This window comes from Marmota marmota, unplaced genomic scaffold (genome assembly GCF_001458135.2).
Source record: "Marmota marmota marmota unplaced genomic scaffold, marMar, whole genome shotgun sequence".
In the NCBI taxonomy this organism is placed as follows: domain Eukaryota; kingdom Metazoa; phylum Chordata; class Mammalia; order Rodentia; family Sciuridae; genus Marmota; species Marmota marmota.
The window spans coordinates 1,483,841-1,509,385 of NW_026000164.1; the positions used below are offsets into that span (position 1 = coordinate 1,483,841).

Consider the following 25,545-nt stretch of genomic DNA (forward strand, 5'->3'; position numbering starts at 1 on the left):
AAAATAGATGGGTTCAAAAGATCAAAAGTCAGTATAGTGTAATAGAAGATCAAAAATAACCTACGCAGTCATCACCAAAAAAATGGTTAAATAAATGATGCTAAACCTATAAAATATAATAATACTTTGCAGTGATTTAAAAAGATGAGCACTATATGTGTGATTAAAAAACCATCTCTACAATGAATTGCTGAATGGAACAGAGAAAGCTGTTCAGTTATATATGCAGTTAAATATTCTTTTATATCAACAATCTGTAATGCAAACTACTTTTTAAAAAAACAGGGTGAGAAATGGAGAGTCACCATTCAAAGGGTACAGAATTTGTTGTGCAAGATGTTGCACTGCAATGTGAATATAGCTAACATTAGTGAACTGTACACTTAATAATAGCTAAGATGGTGAATTTTATAACTTCCGCTTTGCTTACAATTTAAACAAAGATTTTTAAACAAAAAACTCAAGATGCTTTGTGTATTGGATCACCATTTGTGTTAAAAAAAAAAAAAAAGAAAAGTCTGTCTAACCCACAGGTCTGCGCGTCATCACCTCCCCAAGATGAAACCAGCTGACTAAGCACGTCCCCTGGGGCCAGGGCAGAAGGGGCAGGGGAGGGGTGCCTGGGAAGCCCCAGGACCTGTTTGCTCCACACTGTGTATAGCAGTCGTCAGACGTACCAACAAATCCACCCACCAGCCCACCCAGCCCTTCAGTTCAGACTCCGTAGCAGCAGCTGGCACAAAGCTCAAGCTACAACACACGTGCTGTCTCAGCCACTGTGACTGGAATTTAATACGCCCCATGGCCGGGGACGGATGGAGAGCAACCTCAGATGGTGGGAGAAAAGACAATGAAATCCTTCTCCACAGCAGTCTCCAAGGAGGAGCCCTAAAAGGCATTCAACAACATAGTACTTATTTTAATATGCCCAACTCCAAGTGCAATTGAGATAATATTTCCTTACCCTGAGATTCCATTTCACTCCAATCAGAATGGCATTTATCAAGAATTCAAGTAACAATAAATGCTGGCAAGGAGATGGGGGACCTTACCACGGGCCTCGGCCAGCCCAGTGAGCACACAGCCTGCTGCCAGGCTTCTGGGGGGTGAGTGGGGGGAGTCCCCTGCATCCCAGGCCTTCCCATAGGGGAAAAGGCACACTCATACATTGCTGGTGGGACTGCAAATTGGTGCAACCACTATGGAAAACAGTATAAAGACCCAGTTATCCCACACCTTGGGATGTACCCAAAGGACTTAAAATCAGCATACTACAGTGATACAGCCACATCAATGTTTATAGCAGCTCAATCCACAATAGTAAGCTATGGAACCAACCTCAGTGCCTTTCAACAGATGAATGAATAAAGAAAATGTGGTAATATACACAATGGAATATTACTCAGCCATAAAGAATGAAATTATGGCATTTGCTGGTAAATGGATGAAACTAGAAAATATCATGCTAAGTGAAATAACCCAATTCCAAAACCAAAGGTCAAATATTCTGATAGCAAATGTAACACACAATAAGGGGGCAGAGGGGGAGAACAGAAGTTCACTGGAATAGACTAAGGGGAACAGGGGAAAGGAGGAGGGATGGGAAAAGGAAAGACAGTAGAATCAATCAAACATAACTTTCCTATTTCATATATGAATACATGACCAGTGTAACTCCACATCATGTACAACCACAGGAATGATATGTATGTCTACTGTCATGTGTATCTAAAAAGGACAAATTAAAAAATGCAAAAAAAAATACTAACTCTCCTAATACCTGTTAGTGTCCAGAACATAGTTAGTACTACCAATGTTAGTGATTACTATTTTAGATTGCTTTCATTTAAGCACATGAGCCTGGCTCAGTGGCGCACAACTGTAATCCTAGCAGTTCAGGAGGCTGAGACAGGAGGATCACAAGTTCAAAGCCAGCCTCAGCAACTATGAGGCACTAAGCAACTCAGTGAGACCCTGTCTCTAAATAAAATACAAAACAGGGCCAGGGATGTGGATCAGTGGTCAAGTGCCCCTGAGTCATAGTACCACAAAAAAAAAAAAAAAACACTCACACACATGAGCAATAAGTGCAGACTCCAACAGTATTTGTTCACATGTATCTCTTACGGTATAGCCTATCAATCTGAAAAACATACGAAATAATATAACCTACCCCAGAGGGTGGGGTTAAATAAATGAATTAATACTTGTAAATACTTAGAACAGGGCTAGGCATGTAGGAAGTGCTTAATAAACATAGGTACTAATTGCCAAAAATGTGTCTCCTACCAGAAGAAATGACATACAGTTACCAAAGAGACCCTGTGGCACTGTTTCTTACCCTGACTAAAAGCCAAGCGTTGTAAGTCAGCTTTCAAAATCAAGCCCTTGAACTGAATAGAGGGCAGCATCCAGGAAGGAGGGTCAGAAAGAAATGAGAAGCAGCCAGGCCCGGTGGTGCCACTGGAATCCCAGGGACTCAGAGGCTGACAGGAGGATGGCAAGCTTGAGGCCAGCCTCAGCAGTTTAGCAAGGCCAGAAGGAACTTGGTGAGGCCCTGTCTCAAGTTTAAAAATAAAATAAAAAAGGGCTGGGGATGTGGCTCAGCGGTTAAGCACCTCTTGGGGGTTCAACCCCGGGTACCAAAAAAAAAAGAAAAAGAAATGAAAAGTGGCTAGTGCAGCCAGGGAATGCTTCCTGTTTGTCAGTGAGGAGCTTCCCGTTTCATCTGAAGGAAAAAGGGAACTCAACTTAGCCAGGTACAGTGTCGCGTGCCTATAATCCCAGCAATTCAGGAGGCTGAGGCAGGAAGACAGCATGTTCAAGGCCAGCCTCCAAAATTTAGCAAGATACTGTCACAAAATTTAAAGACCAAAAAAGTGTTAGTGATGTAGCACAGCAGTAGGGCAAGGCCCTGGGTTCAACACCCAGAACCACAGAAAAAAGAAAGAGAAAAAAAAAATAAAGAAAATGGAGGAAATATAGGAACTGTAATATTATGTATAAAATCATATAAAAACATGGATAAAGGGCTGGGGCTGTGGCTCAGTGGTAGAGCACTCGCCTAGCATGTGTGAGGCCCTGGGTTCTATCCTCAGCACCACATAAAAATAAATAAATAAAATAAAGGTACTGTGTCCAACTACAACTAAAAAATAAATATAAAAAACATGGATAAAAAGATGAAATGAAAATATCCTAAATGTTAACAATAACTACGTTAATAATGTGACAGCATCGTGAAAGGCTGTATGGTCATCTTCCAAATGTACTGTGTCGTACAGCTGCAGTGTCATGACGGCCCTTTACGCAGGCCTGCGTCATGGCCTGCAGGCCAGACCACACAGGCTCCTATGCAACTCCCGGACAGCTCATTCACAGAGGAGCCTGAGCAGAAGCAAGACGGCCACACAACAGGACCAGGTGGTGCACATCTGCCACAGCTGCTCTTGGGCCTGCTGACTCCCTGGCCTGGGTACACTCTCCAGGTGGGCAGAATCCAGCCACAGGTGTGAAAGCAGTGAGTTCTTGTTCTGCTGGCCTTCATACCTGTGAGTCCCCCAGTACAGCAAACTCTCCACAGGCTACACTGACACTCTTTGAGTTTCTTACTGACTGAACAGCTACAGGCCCAGACAAAGGCATTTTTCCCAGGCTCCTTGTCAAAAGGGATGACTAAGATGGGTGCGGTGGTGCACACCTGTAATCCCAGCTGCTCAGGAGGCTGAGCCAGGAGGATTGCTAGTTCAAAGCCAGCCTAGCAAAAGCAAGGCACTAAGCAACTCAGTGAGACCCTGTCTCTAAATAAAATACAAAATAGAGCTGGGGATGTGGCTCAGTGGCCAAGTGTCCGAGTTCAATCCCCAGTACCCTCCAAAAAAAGAGAAGTAGACTCCCTTTTCTCTTAACTCATTCTTCCTTCCTAGAACATGGAGGTAGTGACAGAAGCTGCAGTAACCTACCTGTGAACATGAGGCATCCTCACCATGGAAGCCACAGATGAAAGACACCAGAGAAGAGAAATTCCTAATGTCATCAGGAAGCTGCCAAATCAGCAGACTCCCTACTATAAATTTAGCCACACCTGTAATCCCAGTGGCTCTGGAAGCTGAGACAGGAGAATGAGTTCAAAGCCAGCCTCAGCAAAAAACAAGGTGCTAAACAACTCAATGAGACCTTGTCTCTAAATAAAATACAAAAAGTAGGCTTGGGATGTTTTTCAGTGGTTGAGTGACCCTGAGTTCAATCCCAGAATCCAAAAAAAAAAAAAAAATTTTATTTAGGGAAAATGAAAACCCCAACTTGTTTAAACTACTAATTTTTATACCTCTTATTATTTGCCACCAATTACAATTCACTACCTTTAAAAATAAAAATGCATATACTTCCATTTAGGGCATATTGACCATACAATTATATTCCCTTGGTTCTTGAATCAAATCCAGCATTATTAGGGCCACATCCTCATGTGTTAAAAGCCACATCATAAGCTCATCTGTCCCTCCGTGTTACATTTCTTCCTCATCTACCACAATGACTTAGTAATTATTCCTTTAGGATGCAAAGTTAAATAAAATTTTCCCAAACCATCATTACAACATAATCCAAAGTGGGATATCACATTTGGGTTTTTTTTTTTTTTTTTTCCATAGTGAAGCAAATCATCAGAACACCTCATGAATGCAAACTACATAAACATTTTTATTCATTGCACTAGTAATATTACCACCTGGTACTGACTAAAAAATGAGTAATTAATGAGTGCCACAAAAAAAATCAAATGAACACATGAATTAACATTATTCCACCCTCATCCCTCTATAATTGCAGTAAAGAAACATTTTTAAAAATATAGATGCTCAAGGAAAAGAAATCAGTAGGGTGAGCACAATGGCGTATGCCTGTAATCCCAGCAGCTGGGAGGCTGAGGCAGGAGGATCACGAGTTCAAAGCCAGCCTCAGCAATTTAGCAAAGCCCTAAGCAACTAAGTGAGACCCTGTCTCTAAATAAAATGCAAAAAGAGGCTGGGGATGTGGCTCAGTGGTTGAGTGCCCCTGAATTCAATTTCTAGTATCCCCTCCGCCCCCCCCCCCCCGCAAAAAAAGAGGGAGCAGGAAGGAGGGTGATAACATGCAGAAGCCAGAGGGCTTGAGAGGCAGTACTAAGCAAGCAAATCCAGGGAATCGACCTCTGTGGGGGCTGGAGGCTACTGAAGTGGACAAGGCAGATCTAAAATGCAGGAAGGGACCTCTACAGGGAGTCAGGGCACACAGGATTCAGATGAGCAGCACTGTTAATACAAAGCTGCCAAGTTTTAATTTCACTAGATTCACCAAAAAACTTCTTCCACAGAGCTCTAACCTAAATTTTACATACAAGACTTCAAGATAATCATGAATTCTCACATTCACCTCTTATTTTACTTTTGATGATCATGTGACTGTCATGATTCCATCAACACCTGCAGCTCCAAGCTGGCTCCTTCCAGGCTTCTTGGCCTGGGCAGCCCAGTGACCCTTAAGCCTCAGTGTGTTCAAAACTGAACACTCCTTCGTCTTCCCTTAAGTCTCTTCGGACGTCCCCATTTCACCCAATCCCAGACCACCTGAGAACTAAAAGTTCTGAAACTGGGTCATTCTTCATTCCTCTTTTAGCTGCTTAATTCTAACCACAGAAAACCACCAATTGTTCCTCCTATAGATCTCTGCCACATACCATCTATCCTACCAACTGCACCTGCTTCAAAAAGTGACAGCAGTGATGCATGTCTGTACTCCCAGCAACTCAGGGCTGAGGCAAGAGGGTCTTAAGTTCAAGACCAGCCTGGGCAATTCAGTGATACCTCCCTTCTCAAAAGCAAAAATAAAAAGGGCTGGAGGCATAGCTCAGTATTGAGTGCTCCTAGGTCCAATCCCAACCCCATGTTAAAAAAAAAAAAAAGAGGGGCTAGGGCTGGGGCTAAGGTGATAGAGCACTCGCCTGGCATATGTCGGGTGCTGGGTTGATCCTCAGCATCACACAAAAATGAATAAATAAAATAAAGGTATTGTGTCCAATTACAACTAAAAAAAATATTTTTAAAAAACACACAGATAAGCTCATGAGAGAATAAACAAGAATGATGAGGCCAAATAAGAGAGAACAAGAAAACAACTAAGTGAAAAACATATATGCTCTGTGCCACCCTACCTAAAAAGGATTTGCTCTGGGTGGTTTCCTTAGCTGGTCTCCTTTCCCGCATACTCTCAAAGCAAGAGCCTATCACTAGACTGAGGGTAGCTTTAATAAAAGACATGTAACCCCATAATGTTCCCCTAAATCCAAGTCTGCTACCTCAGCTGATGCATACAAAGTTCCTCCGTGTTGGAGGAAAGTGAGTTCCACCTGCTGAGGACTCCCACCCAGCCTCTTACACGGGCCCTTCCTCAGCGATTCTCACAGGTCACTTGGACTATGGCTTCACCTTATCAATTTTAAGAGCCCTACAGAGCGGTTACTGCCCTGTGTGCACGCCTTCCCTCTCACAGGCAGGTGCTCCCTCTCAAGGAGTGACCACAAAGCCTGTGTTGGTCATGTGCCCTCTCCACTCAAACAGCAGCCAGGCTCCACTGCCTCATACCACGCCACACTGCCCCACATCCTCTTCCTAACCTCTGCCCGTCTCCCACGGGGCTTCTGTCACACTAACTTCGTCATTTCCTCTAAGTCTGCATGTGCGCTCACTGCTGGTCACGTGCACAAATTGCTTGCTTGTTCTTGTGTGAGTTACAGTCAAAGCTTTGCTAATTTGAGTAAGGCCCTGGTTCAACCCCTAGCACAAGATAATCTCTTCTGAAGTCATAACTCAATTGCCACACTAAAATGATTCCACTGTTAGAGACAGCAGTATGATTCCCATCTGCCACCTACTCAACCCTCATGACAACATCCAGTGTCATGAGCTCATCTGCATGGTACATGTCAGAAGAGATTATCCTGTGAGCTTCTGAGGGACCCATCATTTGAGTCACTTGGACTCTTCAACCAAGAAGCCCTAATTCAGCATTTCATTCCCTCGAATTATCCCATCAACTGAATACGTAAGGAAATAAACGTGAAATTTTGATCCATATTACTTTCTCAATCACATGCAAATGAACTAACTTACAGAATTCAAAGCACCAATACAATACTTTCTTATATTTTTAATAATAATTGATTACTTTTCAATATTTGCTGTAGGTACCCATTTTCAGCAAATGGACTTTTCCAAGCTCACAAACACCTCCAATTCCTTCTTGGAAAGTGATGATATCTTACTTCCTTATATATGCCAGCTGAATTAGGGAGAAAAAAATTTCTTAGGAAAAGTGCCCTGTGGGCTGTATCCTGGTGGCCTGCATTTGCTCTACAAGACAAAGAACAGACCCCTAACCAAGATATTTCATCCCTCTGTAATGTTTTGTTTGAACACGATGTCCCTTTAGTGAGGGAGGAAAACTCCCAGCACAGTAAGCTGAACAGACAGAAAGCAGCAGCTAAACATGGTGCCTGGTTCTAAAATTATCTCCAAACAGATAGGTAACGATATGCTAAAGAAGGGAACATGGCAAGTCTGACAGGTAGGAATCTGTGATTTATTTGGGTCATAAAGAAAAAGTCACTCATACACTGTCAGTTTCTTGGCTCCATTTATTTTATATAAACCACTATACATGTCCAGGAGAAAAAACAAGAGTGGCCTATAAAACATGGTAGCCATACTCGACAATTCCAGTTGTGAAGTGTAACTGAGGAAAAAGATCAAAGCACCTGGGGGTGAAGCTCAGTGGCAGAGCACTTGCCGAGCATGTGTGAGGCCACAGGTTTAATCACCAACAACAACAACAAAAAAAAAAATCAGAGCACTTTCAAGGACTTATTTTAACAAATGTTAAATATATGCATTCTATTCACTATTAGCCTTGTAGATAACATTTTTAAACTAGATCATTCTAAAGGAACATTATATATTCAAACATTAAAAGAAATTACATACTTAGATCTGGAATCTTATGACATTATACTTGCATAGAAGAAAAACCCAAAGTTAAATTATATATTTTTAATATGCAGCTTATGTTGTATGAAACTGTTCTCTATAAAGCAAACCTTTTACACATGCAATTAATTTTAAATGGAACATTTCATGGAAGAAAATATGTAATATTGAGTACAACAATTAGAACAGATCTCTAACCAAGATATTTCATCCCTCCGTAATGTTTCGTTTGAACACGATTAGTTAAGCATCATAGTCAGAGCCCACAACTCAGCTCAGTTTTATTTTATAACAACATTTAAACCCAGGAAAAAAGAACATCTTAACAGACTCCTCTGCTATCACTAGTGGTAATAATCAGAGTGTCTTAACTATTTCTCAAGGACACTGAAGAACACAGTTGGTTTCCTACCCAAAACTAGGTCTCCTCCTATAGTATTTGCTGTTTAGGTACTTAAGTTTCTCCCACGGTCCAAGCAATCAGCCATGGTCCACCACTGTCCCCAGTCCCAGAGAGAGAATCTAAACTAAGCTACAGACCTGGTAATTGCATTCCTCTTGCTGGTGACAAGGCCAGGTTTGGGCAGAGAGGGCAGATCTGTGGGGGGTTTCTAAATTCTTAAAAGGTGATATATAAGGAAAACTTTCTCTCTACATCTGAGCAAAAATATCTGAAGAGGTGACCAAGAACTTGGGAAGCAATCCTGCAGCTGAGAGGAACAGAAGAGGTCCAACTAAAGGAGGATTCTACCTCTGACTGGTAATGCAAGCAGCCTGATTCTATCCTTCCTGTACAGCAACACAGTAAGCCCCTTTTGATCGTGGGTGTTTTTATTAAGTTTATTTGCAAAAAATAAACATAAATTCTGATTCATGTAAATATCTTTAGAAGGAATTAAAAACTCCCTTGGGAATATCTTGAGTGTAAAATCTAAGCATCAGAAACTTTTCAGGTTACAAGAATATATTCCCATTAGTTGCCAATTACTCACCATTAAAAAATAATGGTCCTCAGGTTCAGCTCTAAGGTATTTGAAAACCACTTGTTCCATGAACCTTTCCATAAGATCCCAGTCTTCAATGATTCCATGTCGAATTGGCCACTGAAGCAAGAGAAACCAAAATGTTGGAACAATCAGAGCAACAGTCCCGAGGCTGTGTGTTAACCATGAGAAGAAACAACAGGCCTTATTAAAAAACTACCTACATGCTGCTCATACTCCACACCACCCACTTCTCAGTACAAAGAATCGCCTCCACAGGGGAGGCAGATGCAGCTCCACCACAACTGGATCTGGTGCCCGGCTCTTTTTTTTTTTTTTAGAAGAAGAAGAAGAAGAAATATCTACTTAAATAATGTTAGTGTTTCTTGTTAATGACTCAATCTGCAATTTTCCATATCTGACAGGTTCATTAGTTGTTGCGTTGTTGCGCGCGACTTCTTGCCCGCAAGAAAGACGCAACCCAAGAATCTTCTTTCAGCAACTTTTTTTATTCAGGTCCCTGATAGTTCTTCTTCTCCCGATAGTTCTTCTCCTCTTTTTCTCGGATGCCCCTCCCAGCCTTAATAAAGCATCTCAAGCCCCAATGCAAAGCAGCCACATGGAGCTTTCTCATAGAGTGATGAAAAGTCATGCGCCAACTCTCCCAAACAAGGAGTTGTTTGTCACAGACCACAGCGGAGCCAGCGCCATCATGTAATGGTGACCATAATTTGCATAAACGGCAGAAGCGGCTCACCACAATTAGTCAACCAGTAATTTTCCAGGAAAGCAGATTTTGCTTTCAAGTGTGACTCCATGTTCCCTGAGTCGATTCTGCATGCCAGGTCTTTGTTAATTCATGTGATTCACCACTCAAAATACACCTATTCAAAACAACCTTATCCAACTCAAATGTAAGAATAACACTATATTCCACAGCTCACAAGCACAATTTCTAGACATCCAACCATTCTGCATTCTATCTACTATTCTGTTCTTGGTTTGGCACTTAAACAGGTAAACTCCTGTCAGAAATTTACCTTTGTAGCATAGGTAGGCTTATCGATGGCTTCATCTCCTATGAAAAAGTCAAGGTCATCAACGCCCCTCAACACTCTCCTTTGGGCTTGGTCAACCACCTTTGCTGACTCTCTGATGGCAATACCTTAATAATAAAACAATAAAAAAAAAAAAAAAAGCAAAAAGATCTCCATCAGTATCCACATTTATGTGAAAGACCAAGAAAGAAAAATATAACCCCTACATATGTATAAGTAAATTTTCCTTGTTACAGTTTTATCTGAGGTTAAGGGTACTCACAGAAAAGACACTGCCAATGAGCATATGATACAGAAACGAGTTATTTTTTCAGAATGGTACAAAGGAACTGGGCTTTTAGACAGAAGGTATGATACTAAATCTCTCAGTTTCATCCAGGAAAATCCCTCAAGATAGTAAGTAAAATTCCTATGGATTAATACCAATGGTTTAAATTTTTTTAATACAGTATAGAGGGGACAAAATTCTGTATAATACAGAAAAGGAGAGTAAACTGAAAAATAATGTCTATATACTCTTAATCATTTTATAAAATACTACATCACACAGCTTTAAAAATGTCTAGTCTTGTTAAAAGGGGGAAACAAAAAGCTGTGATATCCCATTAAAAAGAAAAACCAGGGGCTGGGGTTGTGGCTCAGCAGTAGAACACTCGCCTGGCACCTGGAAGGCCCTGGGTTCAATCCTCAGCACCACATATAAATAAATAAAATAAAGTTATTTAAAAAAAAAGAAAAGAAAAGAAAAACCAAAAGGTGCTGGCTAGTATCTGTTGCAAAGAGCACAATAAGCAAACCGTAACAATGTAAATACCAATGGCTGCACATTTTTATTTTAATAAGATCTTAAATAATTATGTAAAACTTCATTCTAGAATGTAACATCTAACAAACTGTAAAAACCTTCACAGATTCAATTTCTAACTCAAACTCCATACCCCATCACACACTAAGCTCCCATAAGCTCCCACTGGCCACCCAGTTCTGGGTCACCCACTCCTGTGAAGTGTTCCTAATGTTTAATTAGTGTTTCTAATGTTTCCACTAGCCCTAAACTTCCAGTAAGTCATTTTTCACAAATAATTGTAAATGTTTGACATTAGTCTACCAATGAGACTGTAGGTTTTTTGTATTTTGGGTTTTTTGGTAGAACTGGGGATTGAATCCAGGGATAGTCTACCACTGAGCTACATCCCCAGCCCTTCTTTTATTTTTTATTTTGAGACAGTTCTTAAGTTGCCCAGGCTGTCCTTCAAGTTGTGATCCTCCTGCCTCAGCATCCTGAATAGCTGGGATTACAGGTACATCATCACTTTTGGCAAGACTGCAAATTTCTTTAAGTCAAATAACCATAAGTCTTTTACTGTTTCTCTAATGGCAGGCACATATGTCAATAACCGTAGCTTACATTAGTTGAGCACTGCTAAGTTTCTTTTCGTGCACTACTTCATTTAGTGCCCATGACAGCTGAATTCACAGGTAAGTGCTATGATTTCACCTTCAAAGAGGTGGAGGCTTAACAAATGACCAAGGTCACACAGCTTCTGAGAGACTAAGCCAAGATTGGCTCTTAAGCAGATGGTTACTATCAGAGTAGGCATTAGAGAATATTTGTTAAACTAATATTCTACTGCACTAAAGTATTCTTTGTGGATTTGGAAAATGCAAACTATACCTAAATAATTCTAATATAAGCCTAACCCCATAACTACACTAATGGAATTTCACTATAGGCTTACTGTATTTTTGGTGAAACCCTAGCTCTCTAGCACCAACCAGTGCTAGACAAAGTTTCTCATAATTAAAACATCAAAATGCTTGTGACTAGATTTCAGAGAAAGGTAAATATAGTGTCTCTGATATGAACTAATTCTTCAAATAGACCAGCCAACTTTATTTTTCCGCATGAAGGCTTCATGTCGTGGAAGGAGTAGACTTTGAAGTTAAATAAGCCATGGTTTGCCGGCTGGGCTCAGCATTTAAAGCTAGCTGACCTGAGGCTCCAAATACCACCTCTACATTTCACATCCCACCACTTACCTGGCAGGGCTGAGGATTAAACTGCCTATCATTTGTGGAGTGCTTAGTAGAGAACCTGCTACAGAGTAGTACTCAATAAATATTATCTACACAAAGGGCTGGAGTACTTGTAGCTCAGTGGCAGAGCACTTGCCTAGCATGTATGAGGTACTTCGTTTGATCATCAGCACCACATAAAAATAAATAAAGGTATTGTGTCCATCTACAATTAAAAATTATTTTTTAAAAAAATTTATCAACACAAGTGTGGAGACTACAAATGTGACTGGCTAGATACTTAAGAGGAACTGAAATTTAATCACTTAGGACAGAAACTAAGAAACATGATAAAAATGTGCTTATCCAATAATTCCTAGGTGGCACATACCCAAAATACCAGCTACTTAAGAGGAAGAGGCAGGAGGGTCACAAGTTCCAGGCCAACTTGGGCAACTAAGTAAGACCCTACATCAAAAATAAAATTTTAAAACCAGGCACAGTGGAACCCACCTATAATTCTAGCAGCTTACAAGATTGAGACAGTAGGATTACAAGTTCAAAGCCAGCCTCAGCAATTTAGCAAGGTCCTAAGTAACTTAGTAAGACCCTTTCTCAAAATAAAAAATTAAAAAGGGTGGGCTGGGGATATGGTTCAATTGGTAGAGTGCTTGCCTTGTTCAATTCCCAGCATCACAAAAAAAAAAAAAAAAAAAAAAAAAAAAAAAAAATTTTAAAAAGGCTGGGATGTGACTCATCAGTTAAGCACTCCTGGGTTTGATCCCTGCTACAAGAAAAAATAAAAAAATAAAAAGGGATGGGAATGTAGCTAAATGGTAGAGCATCTGCCTAACATGCACAAGGCCCCGGGTTTAAATCTTTAGCACCTCCTAAAATAATAAAAATAAAAATAAACCTCAGCTTTCCAGTTATAAAAATTGGGCATAAGCCCAAAGGACAGAACAACTGCATCACCGAAGCAAGCAGGAGAGAAGCAAAGCCCTGGAGCCTCTGGAGCCTCGAGGCCTGTGGCTGCGACGGGCTCACAGGTCTAGGGGCCAACACTAACAAGGCAGTCCACAGCAGGAAATGAAACCCCTCTCTGAAAACTGACCATGAGACTGCTATTATTTCTTTCTTCTTTATGGCTGAGTAGAACTCCATATATGTACCACATTTTCTTGATCCATTAATCTATTGACGGGCATCTGGGATGATTCCATAACTTGGCTCTTGTGAATTGTATTGCTATAAACAGTGAAGTGGCTGATCACTATAGCATGCTGACTTTAGTTATTCTGGATAAGTACTAAGGAGTAGAACAGCTGGGTCATATGGTGGTTCCATTCCTAGATTTTTGAGGAATCTCCACACTGCTTTCCAAAGTGGTTTTACTGATTTGCTAAGTGAAATAAGCCGACTCAGAAAACCAAGGGTCAGATAAAATATTCTGTCATATGTGGAAGCTAGAGCAATTTAAAAAAAAAAAGGAGAAAGAAGGCAGGGGAGATCAGATATCATAAAGATATAGGGAAGATAAGTGGAACAGAAAGAGAGCAAGAGGGAGGAAGGATGGGAAAGGGGAGGAAATAAGGAATGAATTTAACAAAACTGTGTTATATGTGCATATAAATGTTCCACAGGGAATTTATTTATTTATTTATTTGTAGAAACTGCCAATCAAAAATAAACTAGTGAGGGACTGGGAATATAGCTCAGTTGGTAGAGTGCTTGCCTCACATGTACAAGGCCCAGGGTTTAGATCCCCAGCACCACAAAAAAAGGCGAGAAAAATAAACAAGTGAAAGGAAAATCAGTAGAGTAGAGGAAGAAGAACAGGGAGAGGGAACAGAATAAGAAAGGAAGGGAGGGAACTGAAATCAAATTCTTTTTGCATGTACAGTTCTGTCAAAATGTACCCAACTACTGTGTATAACTATAATGCTCTAATGTTTTAAAAAAAAAAAAACTGATTTATAAAACAGTCCTTTAGCCCACTTGAAAAAAAAAAAAAAAAAAAAACTGACTACGAAATCAAGGGCATACTGACAGACACCACACAGAACCATCTGATACATGTGTTGGATATTCCCAAGGGCAACTGGCAAGAAGGCTTGCAGCAGATCTCAGATTCTATCCTCTGGGCAGAATCAAACCTAATATGTATAAATGTAAATTTAAACTGCCAAGTCACTATAAAAAATTGCTAAGAGATGAAGGAAAAAATGATTCTGCAACCCATGATATCCTTTAAGTTTAATCGAGTATTTGAGGGCAAAAGAAAAAAAAAAAACTATACAGCAACACTGCAAGAATTAATCTTAAAATAAATAAGTTACATATGTATGTGCATAAAATTTATACTCAAGATCTTTTTTCATATATATCTATGAAAGCCAAGATATGGCCCAAATAGTCCTTAGGAACAAAATAAAGAAATATTTCCAAGAGACTAGATTGCCCATGTTTCTCATAAAATAATGACCTGTTTCACCCCAGCTATTCCCAGGACCCACAGCCTGCTTCAAAATCCTGACTTTCATCCACCCAGTAGTAACTCTGAGCCCCTCTCCAACTGGGTATCCACAAAGGCCAAATGGGGAGCCTGACTCTGACACCACACTGGCAGTCATGAAGAGGCATCCCCCTTAAAATAAGATCAGAATCTCAAAGCATACACCCAAAATGTTCAGGTTTTGATAAGACAGATCAATTTCACCAAAGAAACAATTGGGGACGACTCAACTGAAACAATATAAGTGACAAACCAAGATGACACAGATACCACAATTGTCAAGCAAGGATTGCAGGAGCCATCATAAAACCCTTTAGGGAACAATCACAAACACACAGAACTGTGCACACATACTGTACCATACTAGATTCCCGGCTCTACCACTGTAGATGTGATCTTCGGGATAAACCGAGTAAAGAATACACAGGACTTTTCTAAACTCTCTTTGCAACTTCCCATGAATCAACAATTATTTCAAAATAAAATAATGTAAAATAAAGCTCACAAATGATTTAAACAATCTAAATTATAAAACACCTCAGTTTTAATGATGATCAAACTAACAAGATTAAACTTAATAAAGAAAAATGTTCTCAAACTTAGTAAAGAACAAAGTTCTTTAGTTTAAAAAAAACAAAGTATGGATAAAAAATTTGAGTAGCTAGAAGAGACAGACTCCAGGGCCAAGAAATTTGAGGACAATCTGAGGATAATCTAAGGAAGATTATTAGAGAGAGCATATATAAGGAATAATACACGTAAGGACTTACGATTCTGTACTTGACACAGAAATTAAGAAACACACCACATATGATGTGTCAAAATGCATTCTACTGTCATGTATAACTAATAAGAACAAACTTTTTAAAAAAAGACTCCACCAGTAATTTTGTTTAAAAAAATCATACATATAGAGAGAGATACATAGAGATATATCGCCCCAGTAATCCAGCTACTTGGAGACTGAAGCAGGGGACCTTGAACCCAGGAGTTCAAGACCAGCCCGGCAACACTGCGAGATCTAATCTCCAGTAAATTAGTAAGATTGAAAATATCTAATATATTTCTCAAAATAATGCTACACATTTTACTAAAACTTCAAGAAATAAATAATTCCTATCTTATACAAATTGTTCCAGAGATTTAAAAAGCTAACAAATTTATTTTATGAAATCAGTATCATCCTGATACACAAACCAGATAAAAAATGTGTAAGAAACGAAAATATAAACTTTTGAACATTGATGCAAAAATCCTAAATTTAGTCATATACCACACAAAAATGCTTCAGTCAACAATGGACAGCACATTTTACTTGACTATTGTCCCACAAAATTACATCATCAAGTAAGGTCATAGTCATCTTAGTTCAAGGACAATCTATGATGTTCACATAAGGACAAAGTCGCCTAATATATCCCCCATCACTGAGTGACAGTAAATATTTGCAAATATAGTTCAGCATGTACCTGTATTTCATAATCAAGTAGGATTTATCCCAAAGATAAAATTAATAACTGTTCAATGCTTGAAAATGTATTAATATAATCCATCACATTAAGAAGCACAAAAGTGCACAACTATGTGATCAATTCAACAAATAAAAAGCCTTCATTCTACTGTGATATATAAATAAATAAATAAAAGAAAAATCCTTAAGTAAAAGTCAACACTCATGGTTAAAAAACACTCTGGTTAAATTAGGAATAGAAGAGCACTATTTAACCTGATAAAGGTTCCACAAAACCTAGAGCAATCACTAATGAAACACTGAAGTCTTATTCTCTCTGAAGTCAGAAACACAAGAGCACCTGCTATCCCCAGTCTTGGTCACTACTTTAGCAGAAAGGAAACACAGAAAGCTAGGCAGGAAGAGAGAACATGACCATTATTTACAGGCAATACAGAAGGCTGCACAGAAAACTCTGAGGACTCTCAGAGGCTGGAGTCAAGAACAACTTGCAACACTCAGTAGCGCTCCTGTCTGTAGGCAAGGACTAATTTGAAAACATAATTTTTTTTTTAATTTCACAGCAACAAAACACAAAGGTGACTAAAAATAATTCTAGCAAAGAGTCTGTAAAAGAATTTTAAGGAACATTATATAAACTTATAAGGAACATACATAAACATTACTGAAAACCCAAGAGACATGAATAAACAATAAATTACACATAACACATTCATGGATAGAAATATTCAATTTACAAATATTCCCAAGTAGGAATATTCTATTCCTATCCATAAATGTCAATGTGATATCAACCTTTTCCCCAATCTATAAATAACATATCTCTAATCAAAACACCATAATACTTCATAAGTTCACTTAAACTGATTCTAAAATTTTTAGGAAAGAGTAAGGGCCAAAGCTATGGTTAAAAGAAAAATTAGCTAGTTGTGGTGATGCACACCTGTAATCCCAGCAACTCAGAAGGCTGAGAGAGAAGGATCACAAGTTGGGAGACCAGCCTCAGAAACTTTTTAAAGAGACTCGGCTCAAAATAAAAAATAAAAAGGGCTAAAAGATGTAGCTGAACAGTAAAGTGCCCCTGGGTTCAAAAACAAGGAAGGGAGAGAAGAAGGAAAGTAGATGAGGAGAAACCAAACTTACTAGATAAAGACACAAGACAGGGGCTGGGGCTGTAGCTCAGTGGTAAAGCGCTTGCCTTGCATGTGTGAGGCACTGGGTTCAATCCTCAGCACCACATAAAAATAAATAAAACACACACTTACTGTGTGTTCATCTACAACTCAATAAATATTTTTTTAAAAAGACACATGACAAAATGCTAGTATTCAACACTGCATATTTGGAGCAGAAATAGAGAAATACATCAATGAAACAAAACAAAGACCAAAAATACTCCCAAGCATAAATGTTACCGCAACATGATTGAAAAAGAATGTCAACTTGAAATGTATTCTTCAATAAATGGTGTTTACACAACAAGCTTTGCATTTGTAAAACAAATCAAATTAGCTATCTCCTTCATACCATATTCAAGATATTAATTTAAAATTTTTGTAGAGGAAAACACAGAAATTCTTTATGACTTGGAGTAGGGGTATATTTTCCAAAATAAAAACTAAAAAAGAAAAAAGTGAAAATTTTAACTATATCAAAATTTAAAATTTCTAGATGATAAAAAAAAAATCCTTTTAAAATGTCATAGCATAAAAGAAAAGAAAAAGAAACCAAAAAAAAAAAAATCATACAGGGCTAGAAGTACAGCTCAGAGATAAGCATTGCCTGCCACTAAGAAGGGTTCAAACCCCAGCACCACAGGGGGAAAACTCATGGACTAGAATATGACATTGGCAACAAATTAGCATTTGCACAGAGAAGAGTCCCCATGACACCATAACAAAGACCAAAACAAGCAGGAGAAAAGTGGGCAAATATAAACAGGCATCATGCTCAACTTCAGCAAAAGAAATGTAAATTCGGGATGGGTGAAGATACTAGGGATTGAAAGCAGGGGCTCCTAACCACTGAGTAACATCCCCATCCCTATTTTCTATTTTATTTAGAGACAGGGTCTCACTGAGTTCTAAGTGCCTTGCTAAGTTGCTGAGGCTGGCTTTGAACTCACAATCCTCCTGCATCGGCCTCCCGAGCTCCTGGGATCACAGGCGTGCCCCACCACATCTGGCAGAAAATGGAAATTTTAAACATCATTTTACATTCATCAGACTGGCAAAATTTAAGTCAAGGACACATGGAAGCAAAAACGTTCACACACTACTGATGGGTTATAAATCAGAACAACTATTTGGAAGTAATCTGGCAATACCTAATAAGGACGAAGCAGGGCTAACCTGATGAAAAAACTCCATCTCTGATTATTTCCTCTTCGGAAAATGGCACATGTACCTCAGGAGATATCTACTAAACTACTCTGTAAAATAGAAAAACTGGGAAAGGGCCATTTAAAAAAAAAAAGAAAAAGCTATATATTCACATTAGAATTCTGATCTTAATCTGTGTATATTATCAGTGATAAGTTTTAAAAACAATATTGAGGAGAATTTTAAACATAACACAGAAAGTTACTATGAAATCATTTTTTAAATGTTTCAACTCATAAAACCATGTATTCTTGTATATACATAGTGTACAGATAGAACATGGATTAGAAATCTACCAGAAAAAATCCACCAGAGAAGGAAGAAAGCAAGAAAAGAAAGGGAAAGAACTGGAAAAGAAATGAGGGCTGGGATCCATCCGTAAGGTGTCGTTCACAGTTATGCACCATCTGACAACAGGCACAGCTGGTGAGAGGCACAGCTGAGTGGTGGTCACAGAGCACATTTGCATTTGTACTGACTAAAACAGCTACACATCACTGGGTGTACAAGACCAGTCATATACGCACTTTGCACAAACTAAAACAGCTACACACAGTAAAACAGCTACAATGTCACTCAGTGACACAATCTTACAAGACCAGTCATATATGCGATCCACACTGCCCAAAACTTCATTACAGAGTGCATGACTGTATTCTGACATGAACATGAAACAAGTTAACATGTTCATTCTGGGTGGTGGGTTCATGGGTCTTTGTTAATATTCTTTGGCACTTTTTTAGAAAAATCAGAATTTTAAGGCTCTATTTAATGGGAAAAAAAAAGCATCTCATGACTTGTGTGGAGCTCTCTTCTGGGCATCAAGCTTTGTCCTAGCAGCCTCCAGGCCTTCACACCTCAACTCAACACACAAAGTCCCTTCCTTTCTGATGCTCTCTCCCCTCCCAGGTGTAGATGTGACATGGTCACCATCCATCCCTCTGGTGGAACTGTTCAATGACTTCCAAAGCTCTCCAATAACATTTAAAAAGAAAAGTAGAAAAAGAACTTTCTTCAAACAACTGGGAAAATTCTGCACAGAAGTCCAGACAAAAGCAGAGCCTGGGACAGACTTGGCACCAGTCTAGTCCTGGGACCCGGACCTGAGAGACGGACGCTTCAGAAACCATCTGAGTACTCTTGATGTACCAAACAAAGTGCCTTCAGGAGACACCTGGCCCTTCTCCACACTTGGAGTCCAATATCACTAGGGCTTCTCCTTCCCTCACTACCGTCTCACATGGAGATCCATCAGAACCAGAAAAGGCTGGTTCTGCACAAAAGCTTTTCTTCTACTTACTAATGTTCAGTGATGGGTTAAACCCAGGGCCTTGCACATTTCAGTCAAGTTCTTTACCACTGAGCTACACTTCTAGCCCCGCTTTTCTTATTTGATGCCATGTACCTCCTGGAATTTGTCTTTAGAACAAGGTCTCTGTACATAGAAAATAGGTTCCACTCCCAGTACCAAGACAAGCAGTGGGCCAAGCAAGGGAACCAGTACCCTCTGCCTGTCCCGCCCCCTCCGTTTTGCCCGAGCATCACCTTACCTTGCCTTCTGGGATCTTTCTCTCTCAACACTTGCAGCCAACAGCATAACTATTCTTTACTCCCACCTCTTTGACAGTTTGTCGACTTCTAGCTTCTGCCACTGCTAAGGTTCTGACAGCCCAGTCTGAGAGCTTGCCCGTCTTTTGACAGTGAATGAAATCCCACTAACAACTGTCTTCAATTCCCCTCCCTATTAATGATGACAGGTTAAATGGCACAGCCAACTGAGTGCTGCTCACAGTTTTAAACGACAGCACATTAAAGCAAAAGGTACAAGGTCGGTCTTTTTTAGTTGATGCACTTAACAAAGTTAAAATCTAACCTCCTGCTTTGAAAGTCAGAAAGTCTAATCTGTCCACTCAGCATGGAATGATCAAGTTCTGAGGCATTCACATTAATAAATTCACAAAAGACGATTCATCCTACAGAATGTCAATTGTTATAAACTGAACTATGTCCCCACAAATGCTGAAGCCCTAACTCCCAATGTGATAATATTTGGAGAAAGGAATTTTAGGGAGGTAATTAAGATCAAATTAGGTTATAAGGATGGAATCCTAATGTGACAGGAGTATGGCCCTACAAGAAGGGAGGCCACAGAGTAGCCCCACTCCCTCTACACATTCACAAAGAAAAGGCCATGTGAGGAAACACTGAGAAAGAAGGTAGCCCTCTGCAAGCCTGGAAAAAAGAGACCTCATCAACCATGACAGCATCTTGAACTTGGACTTTGAGCCTCCAGAACTATGATAAAATAAATATCAGTTATTTAAGTCACTCAGTGCAGGGTACTTCGTTATGGCATCCTTGGCAGACAAATATTCCCATTTATAAATTTAAAATAAGGATACAGCAGACCAATAATGCCTATTATCAGGGATAATCCATTAGGGCATCAGTGTTTAGAGCAAGAAAATCAAAATCATGGTCTGTTATCCAGTAAGAAAGGAACTGGAACAAGGTTCCTTTAAATCATCTCAAGGAATCTGGAGTATACTTTCTAATGATCTTCATACTCACAATCATCAAATAAGGCCTTGGCCTTCCCTTCAGTAAATTCTACCCAAGCTCCCTCCGTCCACTCCATCCCAGTTCTGTCCTGCCCACAGAGACTGTCATAACACTACACAACTACTAACCACCTACAGTTTTTAAGATCAGAGCTTATCTTACAAGAGCTACATATAGGGGCCAATCTTTACTTCACTCTTGATTGATATACTCACTCCAAATATAACCTAGGATTTAGGTAGCACCCAAGAATTCTACCTATAAATAACCAGCCTGTCCTTAGGAAAATAAGAGTGCCTAGAAGGAGCTTGTACAAAACGTGAGGTGCTTCCTTTAAGCTTATCGCTCTCTACTAAAAATTAAACAACAAAACACTTCTGGACTCAAAAAAGCAGCAGGCCACTCATTTCCACCAAAAAAAAAAAAAAAAACTTTCAATAGAGTGAACATCTATCTTTCAATAGACATGAAGTTACTAAGCTAATACAACTGTACTTTTTAAGGTTACAAATTAGCCTTAAAAACCCAGACACACTTTTTCTAGGCAGTTCAGACATTTATGATTAAATCAAAGTCCCCTGCCAACCACCCAAGATGAAACTCCATTGACAGTGACAAAGGGCTTTCTCAGGGGAACCAAAAGACTAGAGCACTGCAGTTAGGTCATAGCTACCACCAACAGCGACATTCAGGAACCAGGCATCAAAATAGCCAGCCCTTCCCAGAAACTAGAATAATCTTCTAAAAGAAGATGGTGAGTAAAATAATATGCCTTGGAAAACAGAACTGGAATGCTTAGAAATGAGAATGCTGAGAAACACAACCCTTAAAACACCCGAGGGTAGAGCTTTACTTACATGAAGGAATAATGAACTGTGGCTCAGTGTTGCCTGCGTAGCCAAGCTTGGTATACCTAAAAGCACAAAGTCATCAACACAGGTTTAGATAACAATGTTCTTGTCTATATCCCACCAATGTCTTTTATTATCAAGTTCTCCAAGTCCTAAAATAGTGAGCCTCAGAACACTCCCTAGAAAATTTTTTAAAAACTCTGTGATCTCTGAATATCAATGAAAGTAGGTTGGTTTGGTTGGTTTTTGTACTGGGGCTTGAACCCAGAAGGGCTTTACCACTGAGGTACATCTCCAGCTCACTTTTTATTTTGAGACAGGATCTCACTAAGGTGCCCAGGCTAGTGATCGGGATTACAGGTGTGCACCACCAGCCAAAGCTCAAAGAAAAGTAGTTTATAGCTACTTAAAATGCTAAACTTCTACTAGAATGATGGCAACACATACAGTAACACACAAAAGCTTCATTTGTATCCCTAATGACACTTAAAATTACTTTCATACTCTATAAATCTTTACAAAAGCAATGAAGAAAGTGGATATTACTCCTATCTTGCAGATAAGAAAACAGAGGCACTGAGAAGTTAATTAAGTTGCCCAAGGCCAAACTGTCAGTGAACTACAGAAAAAGAGCCCCAATTTAACTTGGCAGGCTAATTCCCACACAGTTCTGTAGGAAGTATATTTATTTCCCAAACTTCCTGTATTTTCTGGGTTGGGGGGGGGGGGCGGAATTAGAAAATGATCACATAATTTTTTTAAAATGTCATGCATATGTCTAGAAACAGCTACTGCTCTCTCTGAGAATCATCTGACAGGAACACCTCCTTTATCATTTCATTTCAGAAGAAGCCCATTTTCTGTCAAGATATTCTGTACGATAGATTCCAGAAGTCTTCACTAAAACAAATGCCAAAATACTACTATCTGTTCCAAACGCATTTGCTAATTTCCAAATATAAAAAGAGGGGTAAAAAAGCACCACTCCGACCATCTGCTAGAGAGGATCAGTTGAGAAGCAGCCAGTGAACTGAAGGCTCCTCAGCACTTCCCATCAGGGCTGTTCTCATCCACAGCCAGGTTGGGACAGCCACACCCTAAGCTGTAACAGCACTGATCCCGAACAGAGCTTCTGGCAGTGTAAAAGCAGCTTTATGAACTCATTCTATTCAATTAATTATTTCTAGATGCCTGTTTTGTTTTGTTTTGTACTAGTAGGGATTGAACCCAGGGTCTTGTGCATGCTAGCCAAGCACTCTGCCACTCAGCTACATCCCCAGCCCTTGATATTAAGTTTTTGAAAATTTTTAATGTGGTAATACTTCTAAAGATTTATCCTTGAGATTTTTAAATGGATCTTATCACATGGTAGTAATAATTTAACTTCATGATTTTTAAATGTACTTTACAATATGGTAATCTTAGTATTTTTGAACACATAGTAAATGGGAAGGATTGGGGAGAAGAAAAAAAATAGTCAGCTGTCCTTAAATCACACCATACTGCTCAGCCTCCAGGGATACAAGTTCTTCATGTCACAGCAGTCAGGATGAGGCCAAGCCCTGAGATCCTGGCCCCACAGGATAAGACCCATCTGAAGCCCTCACAAGTCCACAGACTTCAGGTCTAGGATAAGGGTACACAAGCAATTAGAGCAGTCACTCCCAGGTCCACAGACCCACAAAGGAAGGTTTCTAAGCCAAACCAGAACTGGGGACTTTCCAGAATGGAGCAACAGAGACTTCAAAAAGTTCTAGATCATCCCCAATTTGAGCATCATTCTGGAAATAAACTCCAGATGATAAACTTAAGTAAACAAGTTACTAACCCAAGGCAAAAGCAGCCCATAGTACCCAATGAGCAGACCAGAAACCACCAAAATCATCAAATCTAATCATGTGTTTAACAAGTCTTATCACTTTACTCCCCTAAAAAGAAACCATGCACTTGAACTTAAACCACTTAAGTAAATCCAACTTCCCACACCATTAAGACTATGAGGTCCGTGATGTAGGGAACTGGATCCTTCACAAATGCACATCTACTCACGGTGCCTGGTATGTGGCAGACAGTTCATTCTGAATGAATGAATTCAATTCTGAATGAATTTTTCCCAGGTGTAAGAAAAGGTAAGCACTGTCAAACTGCTGAGATAGGGACCAATGTCTGAAAGGGGATGCAGAAAATCAGGAAAAAAAATGGTGGAACCAGAAAAGACTGGAGACTTTCTACTTAATCCCATAAGTACCACACGTCTGTTACATTATTTTTTTTATTTCCTATATTTTTTATTAGTTAATAAGACCATGCACTTTGGCACCAGACTGCCTGAGCTCAAATCCCAGTTCAGCCATTTGCCAAATTTGGAGGAGTTACTTTTCTTCCATATGTGTTAGTTTCGCCATCTGGAAAATAGAAATAATAATACAACCCACCTCCTACAGTTAGTATGATAATGGGGTTAATATATGTAAGAATGGTAGAACAACATTGTTATTATATAAGATTCACTTATCTTTCTATTATTTTTCTGTATCTGTGGAATATTTTCTTATTTAAAATTTTGAAAAGTAGCCGGGTGTGGTGGCGCATGCCTATAATCCCAGCAGTTTGGGAGGGTGAGGCAGGAGGATCAAGAGTTTAAAGTTAGCCTCAGCAAAAGTAAGGCATTAAGAAACTCAGTGAGACCCTATCTCTAAATAAAATACAAAACAGGGCTGCCGATGTGGCTCAGTAGTCAAGTGCCCCTGACTCAATCCCCAGTAGCCAAAAAAAAAAAAAAAAAAAAAAATTGTGTCCCAAGCCATAGTTTCCATTCTTTCTGCAGTACAGCATGGCCAGTCTGGTTTGTGGAGTAGTGGGATGGAATGCACACACCATGAAACACAGCTGTTGAAGGATATCTGTTATCTCTAGAGTCACTAGAAGATAACAGATATTCATTAACAGATAACAGCTATGTCTCATCTCTTTCCCACCATTCTGAAACCTGAACTAGAACTGTGGCCCAAGCAACAAGAGCTCAGACTACAGAAATGGAATGGAGCACTTTTAGGCTCACAGTTCTAAAATTCAACTACATATTGACAATGCCACTCAGCAACAGGTGCTGGAACATGAAGACCCTAAGCCACAGGGTTCTGTCAGACAACAGGAAGGTCTTAAAAGGAGGTCTTGAAAGGAGGCCTCTGTTAATAGTCTCAGGAGTACCTTAAGCATCAGTAACATTGAACAAATAGTGGTTTTCCTGCCTAAGGCAAACTAACATGAAGACATAGTTGTATTCCTATGTACTAACAGTTTATTGTGAGATGTTTCCTTACCATCCTAGCAGAACTAAAGCCATATTAAATTCAATGGCAAAAGTACAGAGGATCTAGATCACTTTATGGCAATTTAAAATCTTTCAATTTTCCTATACTATTCTTTAAATAGCATCAAATACACCTGAGGTTTTGTATATTTTGAATAATCACAATATAATGAGTGTTTAACAAGATTTTTCCAAAAAAGACACTTAAGTTTAAAATTTTAATAAACTATCAACACAGGCTCACACCAACCTTCAGTGAGAATCTATCAACTGCAACATTGCACACCTCAAATTCTTTCCTAGAAGGACAACCTGATACTAGACTATCATACCCCATCAAAAATGATCATGGCCAGGCGCAGTGGCACAAACCT

At 39.4% G+C, this 25,545-nt stretch overlaps 1 protein-coding gene across 3 annotated transcripts in view; it reads right to left on the reverse strand.

Moving 5' to 3' along the window:
* The window catches only part of Actr3b (actin related protein 3B), a 58,696-nt gene extending 34,771 nt beyond the window's left edge, over positions 1 to 23,925 (reverse strand). The window contains exons 1-4 of one of the 3 annotated variants that reach the window (XM_015493640.2): positions 23,908 to 23,925; positions 21,865 to 21,920; positions 10,045 to 10,169; positions 9,014 to 9,124 (exon numbers count right to left, since the gene is read on the reverse strand). In XM_015493640.2, coding sequence (XP_015349126.1) covers positions 9,014 to 9,085 — 72 coding nt within the window. In that variant the 5' untranslated portion in view covers positions 9,086 to 9,124; positions 10,045 to 10,169; positions 21,865 to 21,920; positions 23,908 to 23,925. Of the gene's footprint in view, positions 1 to 9,013; positions 9,125 to 10,044; positions 10,170 to 18,415; positions 18,435 to 21,864; positions 21,921 to 23,907 lie in introns of those variants that run through there. The other 2 variants (XM_048786663.1, XM_048786662.1) reach the window with 2 other exon arrangements.
* Between the last annotated feature and the right edge of the window lie 1,620 nt (positions 23,926 to 25,545).